At 54.0% G+C, this 27,684-nt stretch overlaps 2 protein-coding genes across 6 annotated transcripts; both read left to right on the top strand.

The window, feature by feature from the left end:
* Positions 1-654: 654 nt before the first annotated feature.
* Positions 655-4,920, top strand: SPEF1 (sperm flagellar 1). Its single transcript, XM_004061741.5, has 7 exons — positions 655-1,229; positions 2,645-2,756; positions 3,068-3,224; positions 3,430-3,469; positions 3,614-3,674; positions 3,880-4,003; positions 4,105-4,920. The coding sequence occupies exons 1-7, from the start codon at positions 1,121-1,123 to the stop codon at positions 4,210-4,212; spliced, it is 711 nt and encodes a 236-aa protein (XP_004061789.1). The 5' UTR covers positions 655-1,120; the 3' UTR covers positions 4,213-4,920.
* An 8,035-nt stretch (positions 4,921-12,955) lies between these two features.
* On the top strand, positions 12,956-27,604 carry ADISSP (adipose secreted signaling protein). Of its 5 annotated transcripts, none has more exons than XM_055372498.1 (7): positions 14,591-14,728; positions 16,191-16,407; positions 20,907-21,011; positions 22,410-22,552; positions 25,499-25,637; positions 26,586-26,708; positions 26,947-27,604. In XM_055372498.1, the coding sequence occupies exons 3-7, from the start codon at positions 20,993-20,995 to the stop codon at positions 27,045-27,047; spliced, it is 525 nt and encodes a 174-aa protein (XP_055228473.1). In that variant the 5' UTR covers positions 14,591-14,728; positions 16,191-16,407; positions 20,907-20,992; the 3' UTR covers positions 27,048-27,604. The 5 variants fall into 5 exon arrangements, with proteins under 5 accessions (XP_004061786.1, XP_063558416.1, XP_055228473.1 ...); XM_055372497.2 differs by lacking the exon at positions 16,191-16,407 and adding an exon at positions 16,090-16,143 and having other exon boundaries at positions 14,592-14,728; XM_063702345.1 differs by lacking the exon at positions 16,191-16,407 and adding an exon at positions 16,090-16,143 and having other exon boundaries at positions 14,592-15,182.
* The last annotated feature ends 80 nt before the right edge of the window (positions 27,605-27,684 follow it).

Raw genomic sequence — 27,684 nt, 5'->3', positions numbered from 1 at the left:
AATTTGTTTCTTTCTTTTCTTTTCTTTTCTTTTTTTTTGAGATGGAGTCCTGCTCTGTCACCTAGGCTGGAGTGCAATAGCATGATCTTGGCTCACTGCAACCTTTGACTCCCGGGTTCAAGCGATTCTCTTGCCTCAGCCTCCTCAGTGGCTGGGATTACAGGCATCCACCACCACGCATGGCTAACTTTTTTGTATTTTCAGTAGAGACGGGGCAAAAGCCATGTTGGCCAGGCTGGTCTCGAACTCCTGACCTCAGGTGATCTGCCCGCCTCGGCCTCCCAAAGTGCTGGGATTACAGGCGTGAGCCACTGTGCCCTGCCTGAAATGAATTTCTAATCCATTGAAGAATAGCTCATTGACGGGTGATGAGGGGTTTGGGACAAATAAGTGAGAACCATCGTCATTTCACAAAGGAGGAAATAGAGTTGAGAAGTTAAATGACCTGCCAAGGTACTGGCCTTGAACTCTGGTGTTCTCCCTGGGAGTCTGGGTTACCTATTAAATACCCCACTAGAACACTGCTGGGAAGGGCGAGTGGCAATGGCCCCATGAGCATAGAGTTTTGGAGAGGGACGAAGCAGGAAGCAGTTGTATCACGCAATCCATTTGGGTGGCAGATTATCAACAACGCACCCCCAAATAAAGCTGATAAACACTGGAGTGCTCCCTTCACTCGGGACTAAAGGGCTAAAGGGCCAAGAAGGGGAATCCCCACCCTAGGGGTGCAGATGCAGGAATTCTGGGATCCTGGTTGGCTTTGGCTGGTCCCAAAATGGATGAGTGGCTGGTCACTAGGTGGCGTGGGCACAGAAGTGATGCTTTCTTGGGAAGAAGACAAGGGCAGCTAACCGCCTTTTCAAAGCTCGGGCCTGAGAGGAGGTAGCGGGGAGGGGATAGAACTACAACTCCCAGAAGTCATTGTACCCAGGAGAGTCGGGGATGGTTTCCATGGTTTCAGAAAACAATATGGCCGCTCCCAGGTGGGACGTGAGTCTCTGGATTAGGCAGGCAGAGGCAATTATGGGCTTCTGCAGTGGCGAGAAAGGAAGCGCCTGAAGGGTCGTGAGGCTGGGGCTGGACCCGGCATCGCTGGGGCGGCCAGGCCTTGAGGACGCCAATGGCGAGCAGCGTGGACGAGGAGGCGCTGCACCAGCTGTACCTGTGGGTAGACAACATCCCTCTGTCCCGGCCCAAGCGAAACCTCTCCCGGGACTTTAGTGATGGAGGTGTGTGCCCTTGTGTGTCTGCATGTTCTGTCCTGTATGTTCGTGTGTAACGGGTCTCTGTGCAAACTCTTTGTGTTTGTGTGCTTGTGGGAGTGGGGAGGAATCTGCCTCCTGGGACTTCAAATTTTAGACGTGTGTGCTTGTTTTCTATTTGCATCTGTGTGTGAACGATGTGTGTCCATATATGTATGTCTACATGTTCTATCCTGTGTGCATGTGGGGGGCGGGGGTGTGCCTCTAACTCCCTCCAGGGACATTAATGATTAAGATATGTGTCTGCATATGTATTTATGCATTTCTGTATGTGCTCACTCATTGCTATGTGTTCTATGTCTTGTGGGAGTCTGAGCATGTGTGTGTTCATATGTGTTGACATGTTTAGTCTTGTATTTGGAGGGGTCTTGTGTGCATGTGTTTCTTTGTGATTGTGAAGGTGTTTGTGTTTCTAGGAATGTCTCCTGGGATCTCAATGACAGAAATACTTATCTGTCATCTTTTCATGTCAAGTACTTCTATGCATCTCTGTATCTGTATATTTGGGGAGGCTGTGTGCATATGTGGCTTTTTGTGCTTCTGTTTATGTGTGTTCTACATGTGTGCCTATGTGTGTCTAGCATGAGTTTGTTCTATGTGTCTACACATTCTGCCCTATGTATCTATGTGTAGGAGGATCTTATCACATGTGTCTCTGCTTATGTGAGTCTTTTACTCTCCTGGAACTTTGGTGTTGGAGTGTGTGTGTGTGTGTGTGTGTGTGTGTGTGTGCGCACATCATGCATCCATGTGAATTCCCTGGGCTCCTGAAAGCTTCTCTTGTAGACTCATTCTCTCTTTTTTTTTTTTTTTTTTTTTTTTTGAGACAGAGTCTCACTCTTGTCGCCCAGGCTGGAGTGCAGTGGCATGATCTCAGCTCACTGCAACCTCCACCTCCTGAGTTCAAGTGATTCTTCTGCCTCAGCCACCCAAGTAGCTGGGTTTACCTGCACCACCAAGCCTGGCTAACTTTTGTATTTTTAGTAGAGATGGGGTTTCACCATGTTGGCCAGGCTGGTCTCGAACTCCTGGCCTCAGGTGATCTGCCCGCCTCAGCCTCCCAAAGTGTTGGGATTACAGGTGTGAGCCCCTGCGCTGGCTGACTCATTCTCTACTGGAGGACCAGAGACTCAGTATTCCCATTCCTAAATTAGTGGGGAAGGGATGCAGCTCCTCTGAGGTATGCTGGAGACTTAGTCTCCCCTACCTATCACTAATCTTAACGTCTTTGTCTCCCTCCTTATCCTTCCCCTTTCTGCATCTCCACCCCTCCATTGTGTTCCACCACTCTGCCATGCCTGATTCTCCCACCCCCACCTTCTCTCACCTCCTCCTTCCTTACCCATGCCCTCACTTTCCATGTCTGCTCCCCTCTCCCTCAGTCCTTGTTGCAGAGGTCATCAAGTTTTACTTCCCCAAGATGGTGGAGATGCACAATTATGTCCCCGCCAACTCTCTCCAGCAGAAGCTCAGCAACTGGGGTCATCTGAACAGGTAGCAGAATACCTGTGCAGCCCCATCATCTCCTATGGTCTTGGTTGCCCAGGCTGAGACTGTTTTGGTGGCAGGGTGGGGAGGGTCAACGCAGACAGAATTCGTCCGATTACAAAATCAAGAGACTCTTCTATTAGGAAGGAGGCAAGGAACCTCGGGACACCCACACAAGGAAGCTCAGATGCGATGCGCTTTCACTCCCCCAGGGCTGTACACTCAGAACAGCAACCACCATGCCCCCTTCCCTCTCCCCCATCCCCTCGCTTCATTTCCCCAGGACCCAATCTGCTACCCCAGTGTCTACCCCTCAGGAAGGTACTGAAGAGGCTGAACTTTTCAGTACCGGATGACGTGATGCGCAAGATCGCGCAGTGCGCCCCAGGCGTGGTGGAGCTGGTGCTCATCCCGCTGAGGCAGCGCCTGGAGGAGAGGCAGAGGCGCAGGAAGCAGGGCGCCGGCTCCTTACAGGTGCCACCCCGCTCCAGCTTCTCCCACTGCTCTGGGGGCTGGGTGGGGGGCGCTCCCCAGACCACAGAAAGGCCAGCCTGGGTGATAAGTGTGGGGGAGGGGTGCTTGGCTAATAGAGCCTGGCCTGAGGGCCCGTGGAACGGACATGGGGCTCCTTGGGGATGACTGAGCCCGGGCTTACAGCGGACCCCCGGGGTTCTTTCAGGAGCTGGCTCCCCAGGATGGCAGTGGCTACATGGATGTGGGTAAGGTGGCCTTTTCCATTTCTCCCTCCCGGTTGGAGCTTTCCTTCTGTCCTTCTTCCTGTCGCTTGTGAGAGTGGAAGTAGGGAGGGGGAAGCAGGAGAATGAGACTCCAGCACAGTCATTCCTCCACTTGCCTTGTCTCAGGTGTATCCCAGAAGGCCCGAGGTGAAGGTGTCCCGGACCCCCAGGGAGGGGGTCAGCTCAGGTAAAGAAGCTGGGAGTTCCAGACTTCACCAGGCTGGTGATGTCTGCACACAGCTGGAGTTGGGGGGCACGGTACGCTGAGCCTGAGACAGTCGGGAGGCAGGAAAGGGGCTAGAGGGGGAGAAGGGAAGGCCTGGTCGAGGGCACTGGAAGGGTAAGTGTAGGCCCCGAGGTCCAAGCCTCCGCTAAGCTGCTTCCCACCCCAGCTGGGACCGGCCGCCGGCGCCTCGGCCTCCAGCGTACAACCGGGCGTTGCAGGGCGACCCGAGCTTCGTCCTCCAGATCGCTGAAAAGGAGCAGGAGCTGTTGGCCTCTCAAGAGACCGTGCAGGTGAGGGGTCTAGGAAGGCCGCGGGTGGGGGCTCGTGGCCAGCAGAGGCCGGGCAGGAGGGAGCAGACCGCCAGGCTTGACGCCTGCGCGGTGCGGCTTAGGTCCTGCAGATGAAGGTAAGGCGCCTGGAGCACTTGCTCCAGCTCAAGAATGTGCGGATCGAAGACCTCTCCCGGCGGCTCCAGCAGGCGGAGCGTAAGCAGCGGTGAGCGGCGGCCCGGGCCGCGCGGGGACGCCCGGGTACCCGCCAGAGCCCCGACGCCGCGCCGGACCCACCCACCGATGGATAGACCATTGGGAGGGCGGAGCCCGCTGCTCTCAGGAGCCTCGTGGGGCCCGAGTGCCCTCCTTCCTTGGGATGGGTGAGCGTGGGAGGAGATGGGACAGGAACTCTAGGAGCGGAGGCCCGGGACTGAGCCGCCTCCTCCCACTCCGGAGATCCGGGTCAGGAGAATGGACCGCTTTCCAGAGCCCAGAAGCCACGTGCAGAGACCTAGCCTGCCCCCCAAAGCAGTGTCCAACACCTTGGGCCCGGCCTTGCATCTCCCGGCGCTGGGCCTTGGGGGGCGGTCCCTTGGCTCTCTCCACACCCCCAGAATCAGGTCCCCGCCCAGCTCCGAGGACGGCGGCGTCTCCATCCAGGCTAGTTCCCCATGCCCTCAGCCATGGGGGAATCTGTCCCGGGCCGCTGAGGGGCTCCCCTGCCCCTCCTGGGAGCTTACCTGGGACCCACCTCGGCGATGGAGACCGCAGCAGCTGGAGAGGAAGGGGTGAGGAGTGGGATCGCCAGGAGTAGGGAGGACATCGACGATGTGCCTGTAGCAGTCGCCCCTCCCTCCTCGCGCACGGGGTACTGAGGGGGAAGGTTTGAAGGTTACGGCTCAGGGCTGCCCCATTAAAGTTAGTGTTGTGTTCTATTTCCTGTGCCTGCCTTCTCTTTTTGCATCGGAGGGGAGCCAGTTTCTTCTTCACTTGTCCTCCATCTCCCCACCCCCGCCTTGAGTGAAAGAGCTTTCTGGACCCAGAGTGGATCTCATCTTGTGGGTGGCTGGGTCCTGTGTGGCCACAGCTTGGGAGGTTGATGATATCACCAGGGGTCAGGTTTTGCACAGGATGACAGCCTAACTTCTAACCCTGGCCTTAGATTGACCCCCAAACCCACCCTCACAGTGTTCTCCAACCTTGTCCAAACCCAACCCCAAACCAGACTTCAAATTGTTCCCAAATGTGGCCACACACTCACCCTCAACCCTACGTAAGGACTGACCCCTAACTCGGCCCTCTGTACGACTCCAACCCTGCCCACAGACAATCCCAACTTCAATGGATTGAGGCCAGGCTTTATTCCCAACCCTGGCCAACACACTACAGCCATGGCATGACCCTAACTTTAATGGTTTTCTGACTACCAGTAATGTGGAACATTTGTAAATCCTGAGATCCAGCTGGGCATGGTGGCTCAGGCCTGTAATCCCACCACTTTGGGAGGCCAAGGCAGGTGGGTCACTTGAGGCCAGGAGTTCAAGACCAGCCTGGCCAATGGTGAAAACCCATCTCTATTAAAAATACAAACAATTAGCCAGGCGTGGTGGCGGGCACCTGTAGTCCCAGCTACTTGGGAAGCTGAGGCAGGACAATTGCTTGAAGCTGGGGGGCAGAGGTTGCAGTGAGCCAAGATCGCACCACTGCACTCCAGCCTAGGCAACAGAAGGACACTGTGTCTCAAAACAAAACAAACATCCTGAGATCTAACAATTCCATTCCTAGGCATATACCCAGCACATACCCAAGGGAAACCTAGGCTCTTGTGTTCTGTGTTCTGGGAGACATGTTACAACAACGTTCATAGCAACACTCTTTTTGTTTGGTTTTGTTTTTTTTAAAATGGAGTCTTGCTCTGTCGTCCAGGCTGGAGTGCAATTGCACGATCTCGGCTCACTGCAACCTCCACCTCCTGAGTTCAAGCGATTCTCCTGCCTCAGCCTCTCAAGTAGTGAGATTACAGGTGCATGCCACCACATCTGGCTAATTTTTTATATTTTTGGTAGAGACAGGTTTCACCATGTTGGCTAGGCTGGCCTCGAACTCCTGACCTCAAGTGATCCACCTGCCTTGGCCTCCAAAAGTGCTGGGATTACAGGCATGAGCCACCATGCCTGGCCCATAGAAACACTCTTTGTAATAGCAAAAGAAATGAAAAGAACCTGTATACATTATCTCTTACTGTGTAGCAAATTACCACCAATGTAGCAGCTTAGAACAACAAATACTTATTATTATATCTCACATTTTCTGTGGGTCAAGAGTCCAGGCCAGGCTTGGCTGGGTCCTCCACTTCAATGTTTCCTACAAGGCTGCAAGCAAAGGGCCAATAGAACTGCAGTCTCATCTGAAGGCACAACTGGGGAAGGATCCAGGCTTCCAGGCTTACTTGGTTGCTGACTGAATTCACTTCCTAGTGGGCTGTCAGACTGAAAGCTTCAGTGTTTTACTCATTGTTGGCCAATGGCCACTCTCATTTCCTTGACACATGGCCATCTCCAGTATGGTAGCTTACTTCATCAAAGACAGGAAGGGAGAGAGTTGATAGAGTCTGCTACCAACAAGGGAGTTACAGGCCTGGTGCTGTGGCAGAGGTGCACTTCTCAGAGACAGACTTAGCTATATCTGGATACCAGGAGCAGATGGCTCAAAGAGGAAGAACCATCAGGACCTGGCCCAGCCTTTGCCATGTAGGAGGCCAATAGGTGAGGTCGTGACACCAGCCATCAAACCTGTCTTCTGGGCCCACAGTGCTACTGCTAAAGCAAAACTGTTAGCCTGCCCTGCCTCCTGGTCCTCGGGCAACTCCATCAGCCATTCCTACTATCTTTACATATAGTAGCCTACAGGTGAGGTTACATGGTTAAAAGTTTCAGGGAATAGAACTCCGGGGGCCTATTGCAGACTATGGAGAGATCGTGGTGCTATAGGAAGGGTCAGTGTGTGTGAAGGGCTAATGGTTAGTTTGGGGCAAGTGGAGGGTCAGGTGGAGCCAGTGTTAAACTAAGACCAGGTGGAGTGCATGGATGGGGCTCAGAACAAGGGCAGGAGTAGTTGGCAATTTTTATTTCATTTATTATTGAATATTTTAAATATTACTGAATTGGACTAAATATAATCCTTGGTTCATGACACTCTCTCCCCATTTGTCCATAATCAACTCACTTATGAACACCTATAAATCCACCACCTGCCCCAAGAATGGAATTATTACAAATAATTTTCACCGTCCATGTGCTTCTTGCATCTCTCCCCCTTGCTTCCACTCAGAGATAACCACCATCCTAGATTTCATCCTTTCATTGCTTTTTCCTCCTTGTAGTAGACAGCTCCTAAGGTGGCTCCCAGTAATCCCTGCCTCCTGGACGTCACCCCCATGTGTACCTCTCCTTGAATGTAGGCTGGTCTTAGTGACTTGCTTCTGATAAGTAGAATACAGCAAATGTGATAGGATGTCAACTTTTGTGATTACATTAGATAAGATTATAACTCCCTTATTTTTAATTTAATTTTAAAAAATTTTTCTTTCTTTTTTTTTTTTTTTTTTTGAGACAGAGTATTGCTCTGTCACTCAGGCTGGAGTGCAGTGGTATGATCTCGGCTCACTGCACTCTCCACTCCCCTGGTTCAAGTGATTCCTCTGTCTCAGCCTCCCAAGTAGCTGGGATTACAGGCACACGCCACCATACCCGGCTAATTTTTGTATTTTTAGTAGAGACGGGGTTCCACCATATTGGTCAGGCTGGTCTCAAACTCCTGACCTCAGGTGATCCACCAGCCTCGGCCTCCTAAAGTGCTGGGATTACAGCCGTGAGCCACCGCACTCAGCCCTAACTCCTTTCTTTTTTAGAGACAGGGTTTTACTCTGTCGCCCAGGCTGGAGTGCAGTGGCACAATCTTGGCTCACTGCAACCCCAGCCTCCCAAGTTCAAGCAATCTTTACACCTCAGCCTCTGGAATAGGTGGGAGGACAGGTGCATACCACCATATCCAGCTAATTTTTTTTTTTTTTATGAGATGGAGTCTCACTCTGTCATCCAGGCTGGAGTGCAGCGGCATGATCTCGGCTCACTGCAACCTCCGCCTCCCAGGTTCAAGCTATTCTCCTGCCTCAGCCTCCTGAGTTGCTGGAATTACAGGCACCTGCCACTACGCCCAACTAATTTTTGTATCTTCAGTAGAGATGGTGTTTCACCATGTTGGCCTAGTTGGCCTCGAACCGCTAACCTCAGGTGATCCACCCACCTCGGCCTCCCAAAGTGCTGGGATTACAGGTGTGAGCCACTGCGCCTGGCCTTTTTTTTTTTTTGTAGAGACAGTATTTCACTTTGTTACCCAGGCTGGTCTCCAACTCCTAGGTTCAAGTGAGCCTCTTGCCTCAGCCTCCCAAAATGCTGGGATTACATGTGTGAGCCACTGTGCCTGGCCCCTCTCCTCTCTCTAACCGACACTAAATCTGCTATCTTCTGGTTCGTTCATTCGTTCTTTCCTCTATTTATTGAGTACCTACTATGTACTAAATATCAGGAATACAAAAGTGAGTATAAAACATGATTTGTTCCCTCCAGTGTTCACAACCCTACAGGAGAGGAAGGCATGCAAGGGTATTTAAACTTTGTTACTTAATGTTTTGAATAGATAAAACATATATATGATTTAAAAAAACACATAAAAAGTGAAAAGTCTTCTTGTTCCCAGCACATCTCTAATAGGGAACCTCTATCTTTAGTTTTTATGTATCCTTCCGGAATGACTTTATGTGACTATAAACAAACATGCACATTTGTCTTACTCTTATTTTTGAGAGAAGAGTCTTGTTTTGTCACCCTGGCTGGAGTGTAGTGGCACAATTTCAGTTAACTGCACCCTCCACCTCCTGGGTTCAAGTGATTCTCGTGCCTCGGCCTCCTGAGTAGCTGGGACTACAGGCACCCGCCACCATGCCCAGCTAATTTTTGTGTATTTAGTAGAGGCAGGTTTCACCATGTTGACCCGAACACCTGAGCTCGAGTGAGCCGCCCGCCTCGGCCTCCCAAAGTGCTGGGAAAACAGGGGTAAACCACCACACCTGGCTAAGGTTAACATTTAAATCAGCAGATGAGGCCGGGCACGGTGGCTCACGCCTGTAATCCCAGCACTTTGGGAGGCCAAGGCGGGCTAATCACCTGAGGTCAGGCATTCAAGACCAGCCTGGTCAACATGGCGAACCCCGTCTCTACTAAAAATACAAAAATTAGCCGGGCATGGTGGTGATTGCCTACTCAGGAGGCTGAGGCAGGAGAATCGCTTGAACCCAGGAGGTGGAGGTTGCAGGGAACCAAGATCATGCCACTGCACTCCAGCCTGGGCAACAGAGTGAGAATCCGTTTCAAAAACAAAAGGAAAAAAGAAAGAAATCAGCAGATGAGTGAAACAGATTTCCCTCTCTAATGTGAGTAGGCCACATCCAGTCAGTTGAGACCTAAATAGAAGAAAAAGGCTGGCCCTCCCCAAATAAGAGAGAATTTTTATTGCCTGGTGGTCTTTGAACTGGAACATCAGCTTTTTTCTCGCCTTTGGGATCAAACTAAAACATTGATTCTTCCTTGGTCTCAAACCTGCTGGCCTTTGGACTGGAGATACATCATTGACTTTCCTGGCTCTCAGGCATTGGGACTCAGACTGGAACTAAACCATTGGCTCTCCTGGGTCTCCAACTTGCCAACCCAACCTGCAGCTCTTGGGACTGGTCAGACTCCATAATTGTGTGAGCCAATTCCTTATGTCAGTCTTTCCTATCTGCCCTCTTTCCTAGTTCTGTTTCTCTGGAGAATCCTAGCTAATACAAAATCTTTCCTTAGCAGGCTGGGCACGGTAGCTCATGCCTGTAATCCTAGCATTTTGGGAGGCTGAGGTGGGTGGATCGCTTGAGGCCAGGAGTTCGAGACCAGCTTGGATAACATGGCAAAACCCCATCTCTACTAAAAATACAAAAATTATCCCGGCATGGTGGCTCACACCTGTAATCCTGGCTACTTGAGAGGACATTGAAAACTTCCTCTGTTTTTTTTTTTTCTTTTTAAAGCCATATAAGATTAAATTGTCTGTACCAAATTTATTTAAGAAGTCTTCTATTTATGGACATTTGAGTTATTTCCAATCTTTGCTATCACAAGAATGCAACAATAAATAACCTCATACACGCATGATTTAGTATCATGGGGAAGTATATCTAAATGATAAATTCCAGAACTGGGGTTCCTAGATCAAAGAATATATGCATCTGTAATCTTTGTTGTGTTTTTTTTCCTCTCTCTTTTTTCTTTTTTGAGTCGGAGTCTCGCGCTGTGGCCCAGGCTGGCGTGCAATGGCACTATCTTGGCTCACTGCAACCTCTGCCTCCTGGGTTCAAGCGATTCTCCTGCCTCAACCTCCTGGGTAGCTGGGATTACAGGCACCTGCCACCACGCCCAGCTAATTTTTTGTATTTTTAGTAGAGATGGGGTTTCACCATGTTGGCTGTGTGTGTGTGTGTGTGTTTTCTCTTTTTTTGTGTGTGCATTTGTAATCTTGATAGCTGTTGTGAAATTGTCCTCTACAAGGGCATGGCTCAGAGGAGAGGCTGAAGACTGGTAGTCCGTTGCCCTGCTTTGTTTGGTTAGCATGGTGTAGCGTTTTTTACAAAATTGCAAATTTTTATGTTGATGAGGATGTGAAGCAACAGGAACTCTTATACTCTGCTAATGGGAGTGTAAGTAAGTACAGTCATTTTGGAAAACAATTTGCCAGTTTCTTTTAAAATTAAACACATGCCATGGCTGGGCATGGTGGCTCAAGCTTGTAATCCCAGCACTTTGGGAGTCTGAGGTGGGTCGGTCACCTGAGGTCAGGAGTTCGAGACCAGCCTGGCCAACATGGTGAAACCCCGTCTCTATTAAAAATACAAAAAAATTGGCCAGGCACGGTGGCTCACGCCTGTAATCCCAGCACTTTGGGAGGCTGAGGCAGGCAGTTTACCTGAGGTTGGGAGTTCGAGACTAGCGTGACCAACATGCAGAAACCTGTCTCTACTAAAAATACAAAATTAGCCGGCGTGGTGGCACATGCCTGTAATCTCAAAAAAAAAAAAAATACAAAAATTAGCTGGGTGTGGTGGCATGCGCCTGTAGTCCTGGCTACTGGGGAGGCTGAGGTGGGAGGAGTGCTTGAGCCCAGGAGGCAGAGGTTGTAGAGAGCTGAGATCGCACCACTGCACTCCAGCCTGGGTGACAGAGTAAGACTCTGTCTCAAAAAAAAAAAAGTGGAATTACTCATTTCATTTATCATTTTTATTAGGTACTGCCAAGCAGTTTTCCAATGAGGTTATAGTTGTTTAATTTTTAATTAAAAAGAATAAAGGGCTGGGCACAGTGGCTTGTGCCTCTGGTCTGGTTCCAGCACATTAGGAGCCCAAGGTCGGGGGATCGCTTGAGGCCAAGAGTTTGAGACCAGCCTGGGCAACATAGTGAGACCCTGTCTCTGAAAAACAAAAAAAACCAAAAAACCGTGTGTTTGGAGTTGTAGCAAGTGTTGTGTTTTTTTTTTTTTTTTTTTTTTTTAAAGTCACCAGGTTCTCATGGTGAGTGGATTTTTTTTTTTATTTTTTTTTATTTGGAGATGGAGTCTGGCTCAGTCGCCCAAGCTGGAGTGCAGTGGTGCGATCTCGGCTCACTGCAAGCTCCGCCTCCCAGGTTCACGCCATTCTCCTGCCTCAGCCTCCCGAGTAGCCGGGACTACAGGCGCCCGCCACCACACCCGGCTAATTTTTTGTAGCTTTAGTAGAGACGGGGTTTCACCGTGTTAGCCAGGATGGTCTCGATCTCCTGACCTCATGATCCGCCCATCTCAGCCTCCCAAAGTGCTGGGATTACAGGCGTGAGCCAGCACGCCCGGCCGTGAGTGGATGTTTTATACGTGCTCCATCTGTTCTCCTAACCTGGAGTTGTTCCTAATTCTTCTTGTCCTGCCTCTGTCTCCAGGGGGCCTGGTAGGGGCCTGTGGTTTCCCTTGCAGAGCCATCTAACTTTGGTAAGGCCCTCCGCACAGGAAGCCCCAGAGCCTGGGCACTACTCGTGTGGTAACACAGACACATTGGGCAGTGATGGGGCAGCCAGGTAACTCCTGCCCTGACTTCCTCCTGACACAAAGAGTCTAATTTTCTCCTGGAGGCTTTCCAGAACCATTTTTGGCCTTCCCTGAGAGCATGTAGTATCCCTAGGCATGGGCAGCTCTGTATTTCAGCTCCTCCCAGTGGGCCAGACTGCCCGATGCCTGGGAGTGTGAGGAACATTTGGCAAGGACAGGAGACCACAGTTCTTTGTGTGTGGTGTCCCTCCTACACTAAACTGTGAGTGCCTTCCACTCCACAGAGCCTAGCACAATAACTTACTCATCAGATACATTCAGTAAATGTTTGCTGAAAGGAGTTGACAATTCGGAAATAACCCCGGCTGTGCAGTTAGCAGCCAGTTTGTGTTTGAGAGAGCCCACACCAGAGATGGTTTTGAGAAGTTGGCTAGAAAGACTTTTGAAAAAGGCAGGCTTGGGCCAGGCGCAGTGGCTCATGCCTGTAATCCCAGCACTTTGGGAGGTTGAGGCAGGCGGATCACTTGAGGCTAGGAGTTTGAGACCCACCTGACCAACATGGTGAAACCCTGTCTCCACTAAAAATACAAAAATTCGCCCTGGGTGTGGTGGCGTGCACCTAGAATCCCAGCTACTTGGGAGGCTGAGGCAGGAGAATGGCTTGAACCCGGCGGGGGAGGGGTGGAGGCTGTAGTCAGCCGAGATGGCACCACTGAACTCAAGCCTGGGCGACAGAGTGAGACTCTGTCTCAAAAATAAATAAACAAATAAATAGGCAAAACTTCTCTTGGTTGAAGAGGGCTTGAATTTTGGCTATGAGAAGAGAGGGGGGAGGGCCTTCCAGGTTGGAAGGTGGGATAATGAGGGGGAGGGGATCACAAATGTCTGCACAGACCCAGAAGGTAACTAACCGTGAGAAACAGGGATTGGCGGGGACTACGGTAAATTTATGTGCTCTTAAAGGGGCTTGTAATGCCAGGCTGGAAAGTGAGCCCATGTTGTCAGATCTTCTGATATTTCAAAAGAAGCCACGAAACCAGATTCCCGATTCCAGAAAGAGGCGGAGGAGGCAGGAGGGGGAAGGACTTCTTTTAAAAAGCCCCATGTGAGCTAAACAAAATACACCTACGGGCCACTTTGGGCCCACCGTCTGCCAACTTTAGACTTCCAAGGCAAGGTCTAAAGGTAGTGCGGTGGGAGTGGGTAGAGTGGGCAGGAGTGGAGGGGCTGAGATCAGAATGTGAAAAGCTCTCAATGTAAGCGCTGTCTCTCAAACGCGAGGCCACATGAATCACCCAAAGTGCTGCTGAAGTTTGTGAAGCGCTACTGGAGACAGTCCCAGAGGGCTTTGGAGCAGGAGAGGGACGCGATGAAAACAAGAGCTCAGAAAGATTAATTTGCCAACAGTGTGCAGACCGGAGATCAGCAGACAGGTTATGGGCCACAGGGTGGCAGACTTGAGGGCTCCTTTAAGGCAGCGACCCCGGCCCTGCTGAAGGGAGGCTGGCCTTCAGCCGCCCAGGCCGTCTCTCTAGTTCCGTTGGAAGCAAGGCGCTGCGTGCTCCGGACGGCTTACTGAGGGCACTTTGGGGAATCCGTCCCCACGGGCGAAGTATAGGTGGGGTGTTCGCGAACAGGCGGGCGGAGAGCACCGGCAAGAACCCCCGCAGACCGGAGGGCCACGCCTCTCGCTCCTCGGCTCATTGCAGGCGCCCACATCCCACCCCGCGGTGCTGAGCGAGGCGCATCTCGCTGCCATGGCGACCGCCTCCATGGAGACCGGGAGCAGAGGCTGCGGTCCCCGGGGGCGCGTCACAGGCTCTCCCAGCCCCCAGACCGCGTGCCTTCTTTGTTCTGATGCTTCTCCAGGCCGGGCCAGGCACCCGGGACGCGTCTCGGGCCCGCACGGGGGCGCTTCTTTCGAGACAGGGGATGGGGTGGAAGGGGAAGAGGTCCAAACCCTGGGGTCGAAACAGGAGTGATGTTCTGTCTCGTTCCTCAGCTCCTGAACGAGACCAACACGGCCCGTATCGATGGCCGAAGCCGGCGTGGAAGCCCAGGGAGAAAGGCCACCTTCGGGAGCTCCACCCAGCCCCGAGACGCGCCCGACGGCCCTCCCGAGAGCGAAGGGCCCAAGGGAGGTGCGTCCTAAGCAAGGTTCAAGGCTAGAGGCGCTATCCCCCAGGCGGAAGAAGGAGCGGGGGCGGGGCCTATCCGAGGCCCTCCTTCTCCCTCTTCGAGTGGCCGGTTCTGGCCCCTGGCCTAGTTGGGCCGCCTGCCCGTCTTCCTCGCGAGAGCTCGCCCGGCAGGCGCGGACTAGCAGGGCGCTGCCTCGGCGACCCTGGCACGTGACGTAGGCGGCCCTCGCCAGTTGGGCGTTCTTTGGAGCCCGCTCATTGGTCCGGAGCGTCCCTCGCCCCACCCTCCCAGATCAACCAATGGGCGGAGGCGGGGGCGTGCCGACGGGAGGGCGGCCGCGGCGCGGGGCTCCCTTCCTCGTGCTCGGCGTTGAGCTCCTGCAGCCGCCGCCGCTGCAGCGGTCGTCCCTGCCGTCCCCGGCCCCGGGGTGCACCCCGCAAGGTGAGGCCACCCCTCTGCTCCCTGCCTCCCGGTTCCTTCCCGTTCGCCGAGGTCCCCTCCCGGTCCCGACCCTGTCCTGAGCAGTCAGTGTCTGGGACCCCAGAGGCCGTGATGGCAGGGCTGGGGTGGGGGGCTCCGCTGTCGGGGCCGGGCCTGGAGGACTCCCCAGCACCTGAACTAGAGTGATGTCAGGTTCCCGGGGCGCAGTGACCGTTAGCTGGTGCAGCTGGGGTGTTTTCCGCGAAGCGATTGTCCGGGGGCATGAGTGCGGTAGTGAGGGCGGGGGCGTAATGGGGTCAGCGCCCCCTCCTCCCCACGACCCTGTTCATTGCCGCTGCCTCGCTGCATGACCTTGGACGAGTAGCATCTCTGAGCCTCCGAGCCTCAGCACCCTCAGGAAGGAGGGCAGTGATGTCTGGGAGTGCGGGCTCCGGAGACTCCTGCGTCAGCCGAGGTGAGTGAAGGTGGGGAGCGCGCAGGATTATCTCCGAGGGACAGAGCCGCCGCCTCGCAGCTCAGGATGGATTGGATGGGGGGGATGTCCGATTACATTTCCCCCCTCCCCCTGAGATGACAAGAATGGGGTGTGGCGGGGGTGCCACACCCACAGGGATGGCTGCCGGAGAGGATAAAGGGTCCTACACCTGGACCCTTGGGGCCTCGGGGTCTTGGGTTGCACCTCCCTCCCGGTGGTATGAAGGAGGAGGGACTGGATTTAGGTTCTGGACCCGTGTTTCCATTAGTAAGCAGGGACTGAGAAAGGGAAGTCGCCGCTTGCCTTTCTTCTTGAATCTTGGCACTGGAAAGTGGAGGTAGGGCATTTTTCTGCTCCGGGGAGTTGAAGAAAGTCGGGGCAGCACCCCTATCCCCCTCCCATTCTGGTCTTCTGTGGAGGGAAAATGTAGCTGGATATCCCCCCACATTCTATCCATCCTGAGCTACGAGGCAGCAGCCCTGTCCCTGGGAGATAATCCTGTGTGCTCCCACCCTCACCTTGGCTGACCCTCTGGATCCAGCCTGGCCTCTGCTTCTTGGGACCTCTGGATCACAGGCCCAGGGCAGGGCCTAGGTGGGGCATGCGATCTGGAGGCTAAGCACCCACCAGCTGAGGGCAAAGTGGGGAGAATGCTGGGCAGAGGAGGGCAGCACTTGTTGGGGAGGCAGGAAGGTGTGGGTGGTGAGGGTCCCTTCTCCATATTCCCCCACCCCCACCCCCAGCACCTCACTGTTAGAGGGAGAGAGAACAGCCATACTTATCTTTGCACCTTTGGCCCACTGGAGGGAGAAGGAAATTAAGTCACATTAAGGCTGAGTTGATGTGAAGCTGCCACAACTACTGACCTCCAGCCTTGCCTTTCCAGGCTTTGTTCTGAGTATGTGTGGCCTCTGCTGTGTCCAGTCGTGAGAGTCAGCAGGTCAGTGTGGCCCCATCTCAAGGCCTCAATGGGTGTTCTTTTCACAGGCGTGAGCTTTAATGGAAGGCTACACAGTGCTTCTGCTGGACTGAGTGCTTGAGCCAGGACTGAGCCCCAGGCTGGGGTAGGAGAGGAAGAGGTAGGGAGGGTGGAAGGTTGCGGAGTTCCTGGCTCAGAGAGAAAGACCTCGAACCACAACGAGAATGGGGATTGAAGAAGGAATGAGAAATGAGGTCTCAGACGTTGGGAGCATGCTGACCAGAGGTGAATGGGTGTAGCTCCTCTTCCTGCACCCTGGGCTGGGGCCTGGAAGCTTGCTGACACTCCATCTTATGGGGAAGGGTATAATTTTTTTTGCTGGGGGGGAGGCACCATGTTCCTCCCTGGTCATTTCCCAGTTTCCCAGGATGTTCATTCTGCACATCTTCCTTGTGACCCCCTCTGGTTAGGGGGACTGGAAACTCCCTGCATCTGTTCTCTGACCCTCCCTAGGGACCTGGCTGCTTTGGGAGTGGGAGAAGGGGGAGGCAGGAGGAGGGAGGCCCCCTCACCCCTTGAGCTGTTTTCCAAGAAGGCTGGCGTCCCTGGGGCCCACTCAAAGGGTCACTCCTGGCTCCTCCAGGATTGGCCTGAAGTGCCTCTCTGACGGTGCTGCTGAAACTGCTGTTGCTTTAGAAACCAGGCCTTTGGGGGTTTGCTTTTGCAGAGATGGGGGGTGCATTGTCACAGAGCTTCAGGCACAGTTGCAGCAAACCCTGGAAGGAAGAGGCCACTGCTTATTCCTGTGTTACACATTAGGAAACAGGGACAGAGAAGTGAAAGAACTCACCCATGCAGCTAGCAAGGGCAGATCCTGAATTTGAACCAGGACTGCTGCCTCGGGGCCATGTGGATTGAGCCACGGTGATGCCTTGGTTGGCACAGGAGGAGGCTGGAGGCAGGGCCAGGCTTGGGGTTGTGTGCTGGCCTAGCTGTTCTCTGTGGACACAGCTGCAGCAGGGGAGGCCCAGTGCCCTCTTTGCCTGTTTCTGATGAGGAATTGTATGTGGACAAGAGTCTAGCTCCCCGAGGACAGCGACCAGCAGGTTCTCCATTGAGAAAGGAGGTTTGGTTTTCCCAGTTTCCTTTGGGTTCCTGAAGTCACTTGCTTCCTGCCTCTATGTTCTCACTATCCAGAGGGTTATAGGCCCTGAGTGTTTGCCCTTTACTGAGTACTGGCACTGCATGAGATGTGGGTCCTACCCTCAGTGGGCATGGGGCATGTCCCTCTCAAAGCAGGCATGGACAGGTAACCAGCTGATTGCAGCAAGGCCTGAGGAGTCCCAGTGGGAGGCCACTTGGTGGGGGCCAGGGAGAGGGAAGTGCCCCCCAGGGCAGGGGTGAGGTAAAAGAGTGGGGTGGGGAGTTCTGCTTCCTGAGAGCCCCCAGTGCAGTCACTGGCCCTGACCATATCATTTAGTGCTGAAGTACGGGCCTTGGCCAGGCCCTCCAAGCAAATGTGATGTGGTCATTCATTCAACAAACATAAACCAAACACAGCTCCTCCCTGTCTGGTGCTGCGCTGAGTGCCGGGGACACAGGGTTTGACAAAAACACAGTCACTACCCTTGTAAGGTGAGGAAGAGGGATATCAAATGATCCCAGACATGAGAAAGGGGATTCCATAAAGAGCTGTAGTCCTGTCCTGGGATTTGCAGGGTGTGCATTCTTAAAAAAGAAATGTTGGGGCTGAGACCCTGTCGAAGGTGTGGCTGGGAGGGACGGGATTGTTCCTGGCTGAAGGGATGAGCTGGGCAAAGGCGGGGGGTGGGGGATGGTCAGGCAGTAGGTTGGGAGGAAGACAGGGAGGGTGCCCTGCATGGACCGGTTCAGAGTGTTTTGTGAAAAGGGCCTGCAGTCTTTGCTCACCAGCCACTGGTGCAGTTTAACCTGAGCCTTCAGGAAGCATCCTGGGAGATGGGGGGACCTTGTGGACACTGGGCTGTCACTGCCTCCTGGCTGCAGAGGTGCGGCTGGAGCAGCCTCCGCAGGATAGGAGGGCCTCACACTCTTGCGCTTGGCCATTTGTCATATACTCTGAGTTCACAGCTTTGGGGGCAGCTGTAGTCGGGGGGCGGTTACGGCAGGCTGCTCTCCAAGACCAAGTTCCCTGGGGACAAGCTGAGCTTTCCAGGGCTGAGGCAACTGACCCCACAGTGGCCCTGGCCAGAGGTGAATGGGTGTAGCTCCACTTCCTGCACCCTGGGCTGGGGCCTGGAAGCTCACCTCCAAGAGGGGGTTGCTGGCCTGGTCCATTGGCCAAAGGGGGCTCCTGGTGGTACCCAAACTGTGAACACTCTGCCCATGAGGCAAGGCTTGGGCCTGGGTGGACTTTGCCCACATTGAGAAGTGGGGAGCGAGGTGAGGCGACATCTGCTTCCAGAGCAGCTTGGCACCAGAGGGACCTTGAGATCATGCCCTCCACAGGCCCAGCCCTAGACTATGAGGCCACCCTGTAGTTCCTCTTCTGTCCCTGGACTGATGAGCCAGTGTCACTCATCTCTAAGTTGTTCAGTATGTTTCCCTGACAAAGTAAGGACATAATTCTTTACATAATACAATTCCATGATCAACTCATTTCTTAGTGTTACCTCATATCCAGGCCATTTACATTTTCCAGATCCCCCAAATGTCTTTTTTTTTAGAGACGGAGTTTTGCTCCTTTTGCCCAGGCTAGAGTGCAGTGGCGCAATCTCGGCTCACCGCAACCTCCGCCTTCCGGATTCAAGTGATTCTCCTGCCTCAACCTCCCAACCAGCTGGGACTACAGCTGCCCGCCACCACACCTGGCTAATCTTTGTACTTTTGGTAGAGACTGGGTTTCACTATGTTGGCCAGGCTGGTCTTGAACTCCTTACCTTGTGATCCGTGAAAGTGCTGGGATTACAGGCGTGAGCCACCGTTCCCAGCCTGCTTTCTTTTTCTTCTTGACATTTGAAAACAAAAACAAAAACAAAAAACAGGTCAGTCATCCTGTAGAATATCCTGCCTTCTGGGCTTGTCTCATTGCTTTCTCATGGAGTCATTAAATTTGTTTCCCTCTCCTGTTTTCAGCAAATGAGAAGTTGAAGCTAGAGGCTGGTTTAGATCCAGGTTAAACCTTTTTGGCAGGAATCCCTTGTCAGTGATGCTGGAACTTTGGGCTGCCTTACTTCAGGAGGCATCAGTGTGACAGGCTGTCCTGAAGAGAGTAGAGAGATAGACCAGTGTGTGACTGGGAGAAGTCACATACCTCCATTGCAAACTTGTGCTATTCCTCTTAAATACCAGGTCCTCGGTCAGGCATGGTGGCTCACACCTGTAATCCCAACACTTTGGGAGGCTGAAGTGGGCGGATCACTTGAGGTCAGGAGTTCGAGACCAGCCTGGCCAACATGGTGAAACCCTGTCTCTACTAAAAATACAAAAATTAGCTAGGCGTGGTGGTGGGCGCCTGTAGTCCCAGCTACTCAGGATGCTGAGGCGGGAGAGTCGCTCAAACCCAGGAGGCAGATGTTGCAGTGAGCCGAGATCGTGCCATTGCATCCCAGCCTGGGTGACAAGAGTGAAACTCCATCTCAGAAAAAAAAAAACAAAAGCCATACCAGGTCCTCTGTCAGTGACACTTGGGCGCCTGTGAGTATCTGCTTCCTGTCAACCTTCCCCTCTGGTTTAGCATCCACTGGCTCTTGTTGCCTCCAGCATTTGTTCCTTTAGGGGTTGCAGAATGACTTAGCATTTGGTCATTTCTTTGTTATTTATTAGCAAGAATTCTTCCCGAAAGAAGAGATTTCCATCAACCACCAGGGCAATTTGGTTACAAGAAAGGCCAAGAGACAGGCTGAATTCTTTCTCTTTAATCCTCAGCTTTCAGAGTAAAGAGGGCACTGCTACCGTCAGTGGTGACAAATGAGGGCTTTTGAGGGCTTGGGTTTGTTTGTTTTGCTTTCTCTCTTCTTTTCTAATAATCTCTGTGAATGCACTGCTTTTATGTGTTCCATCTGTTTCCATCAGTTGCACTCATTATTCTTTTTGATGCTCAGATGGTCCCAGCTCGGCCCATTGGAGGCTTCCTGGGGCGCCTCTCACTGCCCCTGTGCTGAGGCTGCCGTTGGGGAGCTGAGGCGGAGGCAGGCCTGAGACTCAGGGCAGGGTCTGAATGGCGGGTTCAGGTGGGGGCACACCCCCTCCACAGGCATCTGTTTTGCACATGGCCCTGACCGATCACCAGGAGGGAAAGCTCTAAGGGCACGTTTACTTTATGTGGTCCCCTGTTCTTGCCCACCATCGAGCACGCTGTTGCCTCTGACCTCACCCAGCTGCATTGCTTGTGCGACCTGAATAAGGTAGCTCCAGGCCCAGCCTTTGGGGTCAGCAGCACCAGAACTGGTCCCTGGAAAATACCAATAAAGTCCTCCTTTCCAGGCTGCCCCTCCTGCCAGTCTCCGGGGGTGCTGGGGATAGGAGTCCTATGCTGTTGCTTTGGCACCTAGAAGCTGCAGCTCAGCACATGCTGGCAGGACCCTGAGTCATTGGGGTATCAGGAAGGGGTGAGGGCTCTTGGTGAATGTGGGCAGTCGGTAGAGGGTGGGCAGAAGCACCCATGCTAGAGAGTACAGGCACCACTTGGGCTGCTGAGAGCAGTAGGGGTTTGAGTCCTTCCTAAAGGGAGCTCCTCTGGTGTCCCCGAGCCATGGGTCCATGGGTGGCCCTGACCCCTGCCCTCCCCACTCCCTATCCTTCAGGCTCCCGCTGGTGTCCCTGGAGCATGGGAGGCTGCTGAGCGTGAGTGGCGGTGTCTGGCAGGAGCTGCGTGGCAGGGAGGGCGTCCATGGCTGCAGCCAACAAGGGTAAGTGCCTTCCTGGCCTGGTGGGGTTTGCACAAGCTCTTCCGGTGGGCCCTGGTAGGAGGGCCATTGCTGCAGGTAGGGCCCGCACTACCTCTGTGTGTGTGTGCATGTGTGAGTGCGTGTGTGCTGGTGTGCGAATGTGATTGGGACTAGGTCAGTGTTTGTGCCAGGTCCTGGGGCTCATGCAAGCCCTAGCAGGGACCCCTGCAGAGCCCTGCTGACTCCTTAGGCTGGTCTGTGGAGGTGTGTGCTCTTGTGTCCCTGCCGTTCCACTGTGGGGGTTGGGGGAGCCGAGGGGCTTATGGTGAGCACTGAGACTGGTGATGTGGGAGGGCCACAGCAGGCTGTGGAAGGGAATTTGGGTTTCTTTCAGAGTCCAGAAGGGATAAGGGAGGGTTTTAGGCCAGGGTGAGCTGGTGAGATTTGAGGGTTCTGTGGGGCTCACCAGGGATTGTGGATGTGCCAGGCTGGTCCCCTGGGCCTCCGAGTATCCAAGAGGCCGGCTCAAAGCTGGATCAGGTCCTCCCACCAAGAGGACCCTGGGCAGGGCTCTTGGTGGGAGGGCCTAGGGGCCAGGGGTCAGAGAGGACTAGGGCCGTGCTCTCAGCCTCTGCAGCCTGAGCATTCATCTAGTCCAGGCCTTCAGCTCGGCTCCCGGCTACCCTGCCTGTCTCATCCCTCTGCCCTTTCTGGCCTTGGAGAACCCGACCCAGCTCAGAGACAGCTGAGGGCCTTGATGGTGGGCTAGGCAGAGGAAGGAAGGGGGTCTTGGGGTGGGTCTGGAAGCTTCCTTGGATTCTCTCTTCTTGCTGCCAGTGGCCAGTGAGGTTTAGTGGCAGCTGCAGCCTCGCTTAGGTGGGCTGTGTTTTTTGATCCCCTTTGTTTCTGCCACCCCTAGGGAGATCCCCTAGAGCCTGTTCCTGTCCCTGCCCTTTCAGGTTTGGGTCATGAGGATGGGCAGGCAGGGGCCTCATGCACTGACACAGCTTAGGGGTAGGCCCCAGGGATGGGGAGCTTTGCACTGTGAAGGAGAGCACTGGGCAGGGTATCCAGAGGACTGGGCTGAGCCCCACGCTGCCCTGGCTTGGTGGGAGTCTGGAAGACTGTCCCTTCCTGGCTCTGGCACCAGCCCCATCCCCTCCAAGCGAGGGTCATATTAGCCAGTCCCTGAGTCCTCCCCACGCCCACTCTCGGGATGGATTTTTGTGGGAGGGGCAGGTCGGGGCCGGGGGGGAGGCCTCAAGCCTCATGATCCTAGTGTCCATCTAGCCCTGAAAAGAGCCCAGCCAGTGGGAGCTGGATGATGTCAAGGGCAGTCTTGGGGGCGACGAGGGGACAAGGGGGAGGAGTTTCCTGGGGACAGGGAAAGCCCTCAGAGCCCTCTCCCACTCTTCCTAGGCAACAAGCCCAGAGTCCGGAGTATCCGCTTTGCGGCAGGCCACGATGCAGAAGGATCCCACAGCCACGTCCACTTTGATGAGAAGCTGCATGACTCGGTGGTCATGGTCACCCAGGAGAGTGACAGCAGCTTTCTGGTCAAGGTACATGCACACCTCCCCCATCAGCAGCTTCTCCCCCTCCCCGGCTCTGCCTGGCTTCTGGGTGCCTATCCCCGTTCCTCTCAGCTGGGCTTATAGGCATGTCTGTGCCTTTCCCTGTGCCTTGGTTTCACCATCTGTCAGATGGGAGGCAGTGAGATTTCAATGAGATGAGAGCATTTAGAATGTCATCCAGATCAAGATGAGCAGAGCCACTGCTGTCATCTGCTTCACCCAGACAATAGCAATGGAAGGCAGTGTCGTGGCTGTGGTGCCAGTGGCCAGAGTTCAGGTCTAGGCCAGCCATTCTGGCTCTGTGACCTTGGGAAGGTCACCTGAGTTTCTTTTCTCTCAAGTGGAGACAATCACATCCCCTAGAGTTGGTGTGAGAATGGAAGAATGTATGTATGTGATACAGGTGTGAAGCTAATTATGGCAATAACAAGGTGCAACTTTTTTTTTTAACCCTTCTTTGCCAAATCTCTGGCTCAGTTAGGCTCTTTGAAGTAGTATTATCACCCCCTGTTTTCTGCTTGGTGGAGCTGGATTGGGGAAAATGGAGACTGAGGCCTTCAGGTTGGTCAATAAATCAGGGGTCCAGAGTTGAACAGGAGTGCCCTTGGGTCGGGGGAGGTCTGGCCCATTGAGATGGCCCTGAGTGGGGGGTCTGCTGTGCTGCTCAAAAGGGGCCCAGGTTTAGCCTGGCCAATGGGTTGAAACCCGTCTCTACTAAAAATACAAGTTAGCTGAGCGTGGTGGCACATGCCTGTAGTCCCAGCTACTTGGGAGGCTGAGGCAGAAGAATTGCTTGAACCCAGGAGGCTGAGGTTGCAGTGAGCTGAGATTGTGCCACTGCACTCCAGCCTGGGCAACAGAAAGACTCTGTCTCAAACAAACAAACAAAAAAGAACCTGGGGGGCCCAGGTTTGTATCCATTTCTGTCCAACTCTGAAGTTCCCACTCTTTGTCCTACAGCTGACAGCTTCCCCAAGAGAGTAAATGGAACAAACCAACACTTAAAAATAGCTCTCTCCCCTCATTGTAAAATCCACTCATGTCTTAATAGACATGAGAACATTTGGAAGACAGAGAAAATATGAAGAAATTTAAAAGTACCCACAGTCATACTATCCCAAAATAACCATGGTTAATATTCTGATGTGTGTTATTTCAGCTTTTTTTTTTCTTTTTGAGACGGAGTCTTGCTCTGTCACCAGGCTGGAGTACAGTGGTGCCATCTCAGCTCACTGCAACCTCCAGCTCCCAGGTTCAAGCAATTCTCCTGCCTCAGCCTCCAGAGCAGCTGGGATTACAGGCGCGTGCCACCACTCTTAGCTACTTTTTTATATTTTTAGTAGAGACGGGGTTTCACTCTGTTGGCCAGGATGGTGTCGATCTCCTGACCTCGTGATCCGCCCGTGTCAGCCTCCCAAAGTGCTGGGATTACAGGCGTGAGCCACCACACCTGGCTTATTCCAGCTTTTAAAAATTTTATTTATTTATTTATTTATTTATTTATTTATTTTTCTGAAAACACTTGGTGATGGATCCAGCTTATTTTAAAAAGCTTTGTTTCCAAAAACAAAAGCTGGCATCACTGTGTCCACACTGGTTTTTGCTTGCTTCTGTTGTGAACTGTCTCCTACCTGTGTCAGTAAATAATTTTCCACGAGATTTTACAACTCCCTACTGGTCCATGATATGTGTCATCATTGACTTAGCTGGCTCCCTGTTCCTGGGTGTTACAGCTGTTTTTGTTTTCATTGTTATAAATAGGGCAGCGAAGAGCATTTTTTTGCACATCTCTATTTCCCCTGGAAAATTCTATAAGTAGTACCCCTGGGTCACAGGGTCACAGTTAGCAGGTACAGCCAGAAAGCCTTCTTGAGGGATGTGCCCTCTACCAGCAGAGCATGAGGGGGGCACATGGATTGAAGTTTGTCATGTAGCAATATCAACCTGGTCCCACTGAATGGCTAAAAAACTCTCTGCAGCCAGTCCCAGTTGGCCCCCAGGGATGGGGCTGCCCAGCCCCAGTAACTGTGAGCAGGACTCTGTGTGCCCCTGCAAGCTGGGAGTACAGCAGGCACCCTTTGCCTGCTGGCCTGGCACCCCCACCAGCCCCCCTGCTCAGCAACCACCCTGGCTTGTGACCCTTCATGCCACTGGAGTTTCCAAGAATGGCATTTGTCCCAGAGGGTGGTTGTCACCAAGCACTGTGAATGAACAACAGAAATTGCTTGGGTCGTGAGTATGGGCCATTGGACACAGTCAGCCTTTGAGTGGGCAGGCAGGCATCCACAGTCCAGTGCCAGCAGGGCAGCCAGGAGCCCCAGTTCAGTGGCTGGTGCCAGGCCTGTGGGCCAGCTCTGGGCTGACACAGCTGGTCTACTGTCATATCTCTAATTTGATCCCATCCCTCATCCCACGCTATCTGTGGCCTGCTGTCATCCTATGAGCGAATGGAGGACCAGCATCCCTGACCCTGGGATACTGGCAGTGATGGGGACAGGTGGATGACCCATGGGACTTTGAACTTTCCCTTGTAGGCAGTGGGTGGTGCCTTGCTAGGTGCCATGCATGGCAGGAATGGCCAAGACATCTAGGGAGGACTTGACCCTGGCCACACTACATAGCCTTTGGCCAATCATTTTGTGGTTTCCATTTTCTTGTCTATGAAATGAGCCACTGAGGACTTTGGGGCCCGTGAGACAGATGCTGAGGATCTTGCTGGCCAAGCTGTAGGGCTGGGACCCTCAAGGGGTCTGTGAAAGGGCTGGGGCCACTGGGCTGGGGGTCAGTCAGCTGGAGTGATGGAGGGAGTTGGGCTTTCTGGGCTCTCTGGGGAAGCAGGTGCTGGGGCCCATGGGATCATAGGTGGCACAACTGGGTGGGCCTGCGGGAAGCAGGAAGTCAAGGTGCCTCCCTCCCTCACCTCTCCTGCTGTAGGTTGGCTTCCTGAAGATCCTGCACAGGTATGAGATTACCTTCACTCTGCCCCCAGTGCACAGGCTGAGCAAGGATGTCCGCGAGGCACCTGTCCCCAGCCTGCACCTCAAGCTCCTCAGCGTGGTGCCCGTCCCTGAAGGTGCGTCCCCTCCTCCAGCAGGGCCTGGATGGGTGTGGGAGTGAGAACATGGGGTGCTCCCTTACCCCAACTAGGGTGGATGGGCAGCTCAGCAAGTCGGGGATGTGGCACCTCTTTGTGAGCTTACAGTGTGGCAGCATGACAGGTCCCACACTCCAGGCCTTGCTCCCTGTCCTGAACAGAAGTCCATGAGCTCATACTTGCCTGTACCTGCCCATGGTGTGATGGTTACCTCCGTGGGGCAGTAACCAAGATGGGAGCTGCTGAGGAACTGGTTTGAAGCCTCCAGCCCTCCCTCCTGCCTCCCTAACCTTCTAGAAAAACCTGCTGGAGCTACACACACCGTGTGGATAACTCCTAGCACCCACCAGTCCCAGACCTTGGGTTTCAGGCTGCTGTTCCCATCAGGCTCACTTCAGGCCCTGCCCCATGCCCCACTCCCAGCCTGGCAGAGGCTAGGGTGTCAGTTTCGTGGAGCTCCAGCTTCAGTTTCATGTCCCCGTCACCAGCCTCCTCATGACCTTGCGCTTCAATGGATTGACACCCTTCAGGCCTTTACCTCTTGCCATCTGATCTGCTCAAAGCCTACCCTGCCCTGCCCCCCTCACTCCTCATCACCGCCTCTCCCTGCCTTCCTTTTGGGAGAAAACAGCCAGACCTTCTTTTGGAAGCCTGAATTGGACCCTACTTCATTCACTCTTGGAGCCACACTGGGGTGGCCCACAGGCTGGAGGCATGTCCAACTCACTGAAGAATGGGTTTTTGAGACCTGTGCACCCCTGCTAGGGGGAATGGGTCTCTGGGCTCCAGAAGGGCCATCCCTGCCCCTTTCTTGGGGGGGCTTAGCATGTAGCCCCCCCCATGGTGGTGGGTAGGGGCCAGTGAGTGCCAGGGGCAGGATCGGGAGGCTGGGGGAGGTGCTGACCAATTGCCCCTGTCCCCGGGCAGGTTATAGTGTCAAGTGCGAGTACTCGGCGCACAAAGAGGGCGTCCTCAAAGAGGAGATACTGCTAGCCTGCGAAGGTGGCACTGGCACCTGTGTGCGCGTGACGGTGCAGGCCCGCGTCATGGGTGAGAGCCTGAGGCTCCTGGTTGGAGGAGGGATGCAGAAGCTCGACTGCAGGGGTTTCTGTCCTCCTCAGGGAACCAGGGCTGAACAAGGGATCCTTGCCCGGCTCAGGGGTTCTTAACCTCCTTGGCGGGTCCCTACCTCCAGCTGATCCCTGAGGGAAGGGGAGGGGTCCCCTTAGTGGGCCGCATGGGTGGGGCCAGGGGCCAGCATGGCACTGACTTGCACCCTGCCTTGCAGACCGGCACCACGGCACGCCCATGCTGCTGGATGGTGTCAAGTGTGTGGGCGCCGAGCTGGAATACGACTCAGAGCACAGCGACTGGCACGGCTTTGACTGAGGCCCGAGGCCCCGCCTGCCCCGGGCCCCTCAGCCTTAAACCCCGCCTTGTCCCCCCGACATGCTGCGTGATGGTGTGGCTTCCTCGCCCCTCTCTGGGGTGGGTGTGGGGGTGGAGTGGCCTTGCCCACGCCTCTCACCTCTGCCTTCATTTGTGCTGCCACCCTGCCCCTCCCTCGTCCTCCTCTCCCACTTCCTCCTCTCTGTGTGCCTCAGTCTCCTGCCGGAAGAAATGGGTTGAGCCCGAAAGGAGGCTGTCTGAGGAAGGGAGAGGGAGGGCCTGGGGTGGGTTCCCCACTCCCCACCCCAAGCCACAGGGACTCCAACCAGGGTCTGGGAGAGGATGGAGCTGGCTCTGTGACGTCGTGGCCCCATTACTGCTGCTGCTGCCTTGCTTCAGCCACCTCTCCTGCCCCTCCCTAGTCCCCACTGCTGTCCACCATGAGTAGGAGGGAGGTGCAGTCCCCAGCCCCCACCCCTCAGGTCTGTGTTACTTGGTTTTTAAGCGACTGGTTGGGATAGAACCCTAAAGAAATAAAACTTCCAGTGGATACCGGAGGCCAGGTGGATTTTTGTTCTCTGGGGTTGGGGTAATGCCTACTCCTTTGCAGATGGGCCAGGGAAGAACTTGGGTAGAC

Source organism: Gorilla gorilla, chromosome 21, assembly GCF_029281585.2.
Source record: "Gorilla gorilla gorilla isolate KB3781 chromosome 21, NHGRI_mGorGor1-v2.1_pri, whole genome shotgun sequence".
Taxonomy (NCBI): Eukaryota; Metazoa; Chordata; class Mammalia; order Primates; family Hominidae; genus Gorilla; species Gorilla gorilla.
Note: the sequence above shows the minus strand (reverse complement) of the source record. Positions and strands in the feature narration are given on the sequence as shown.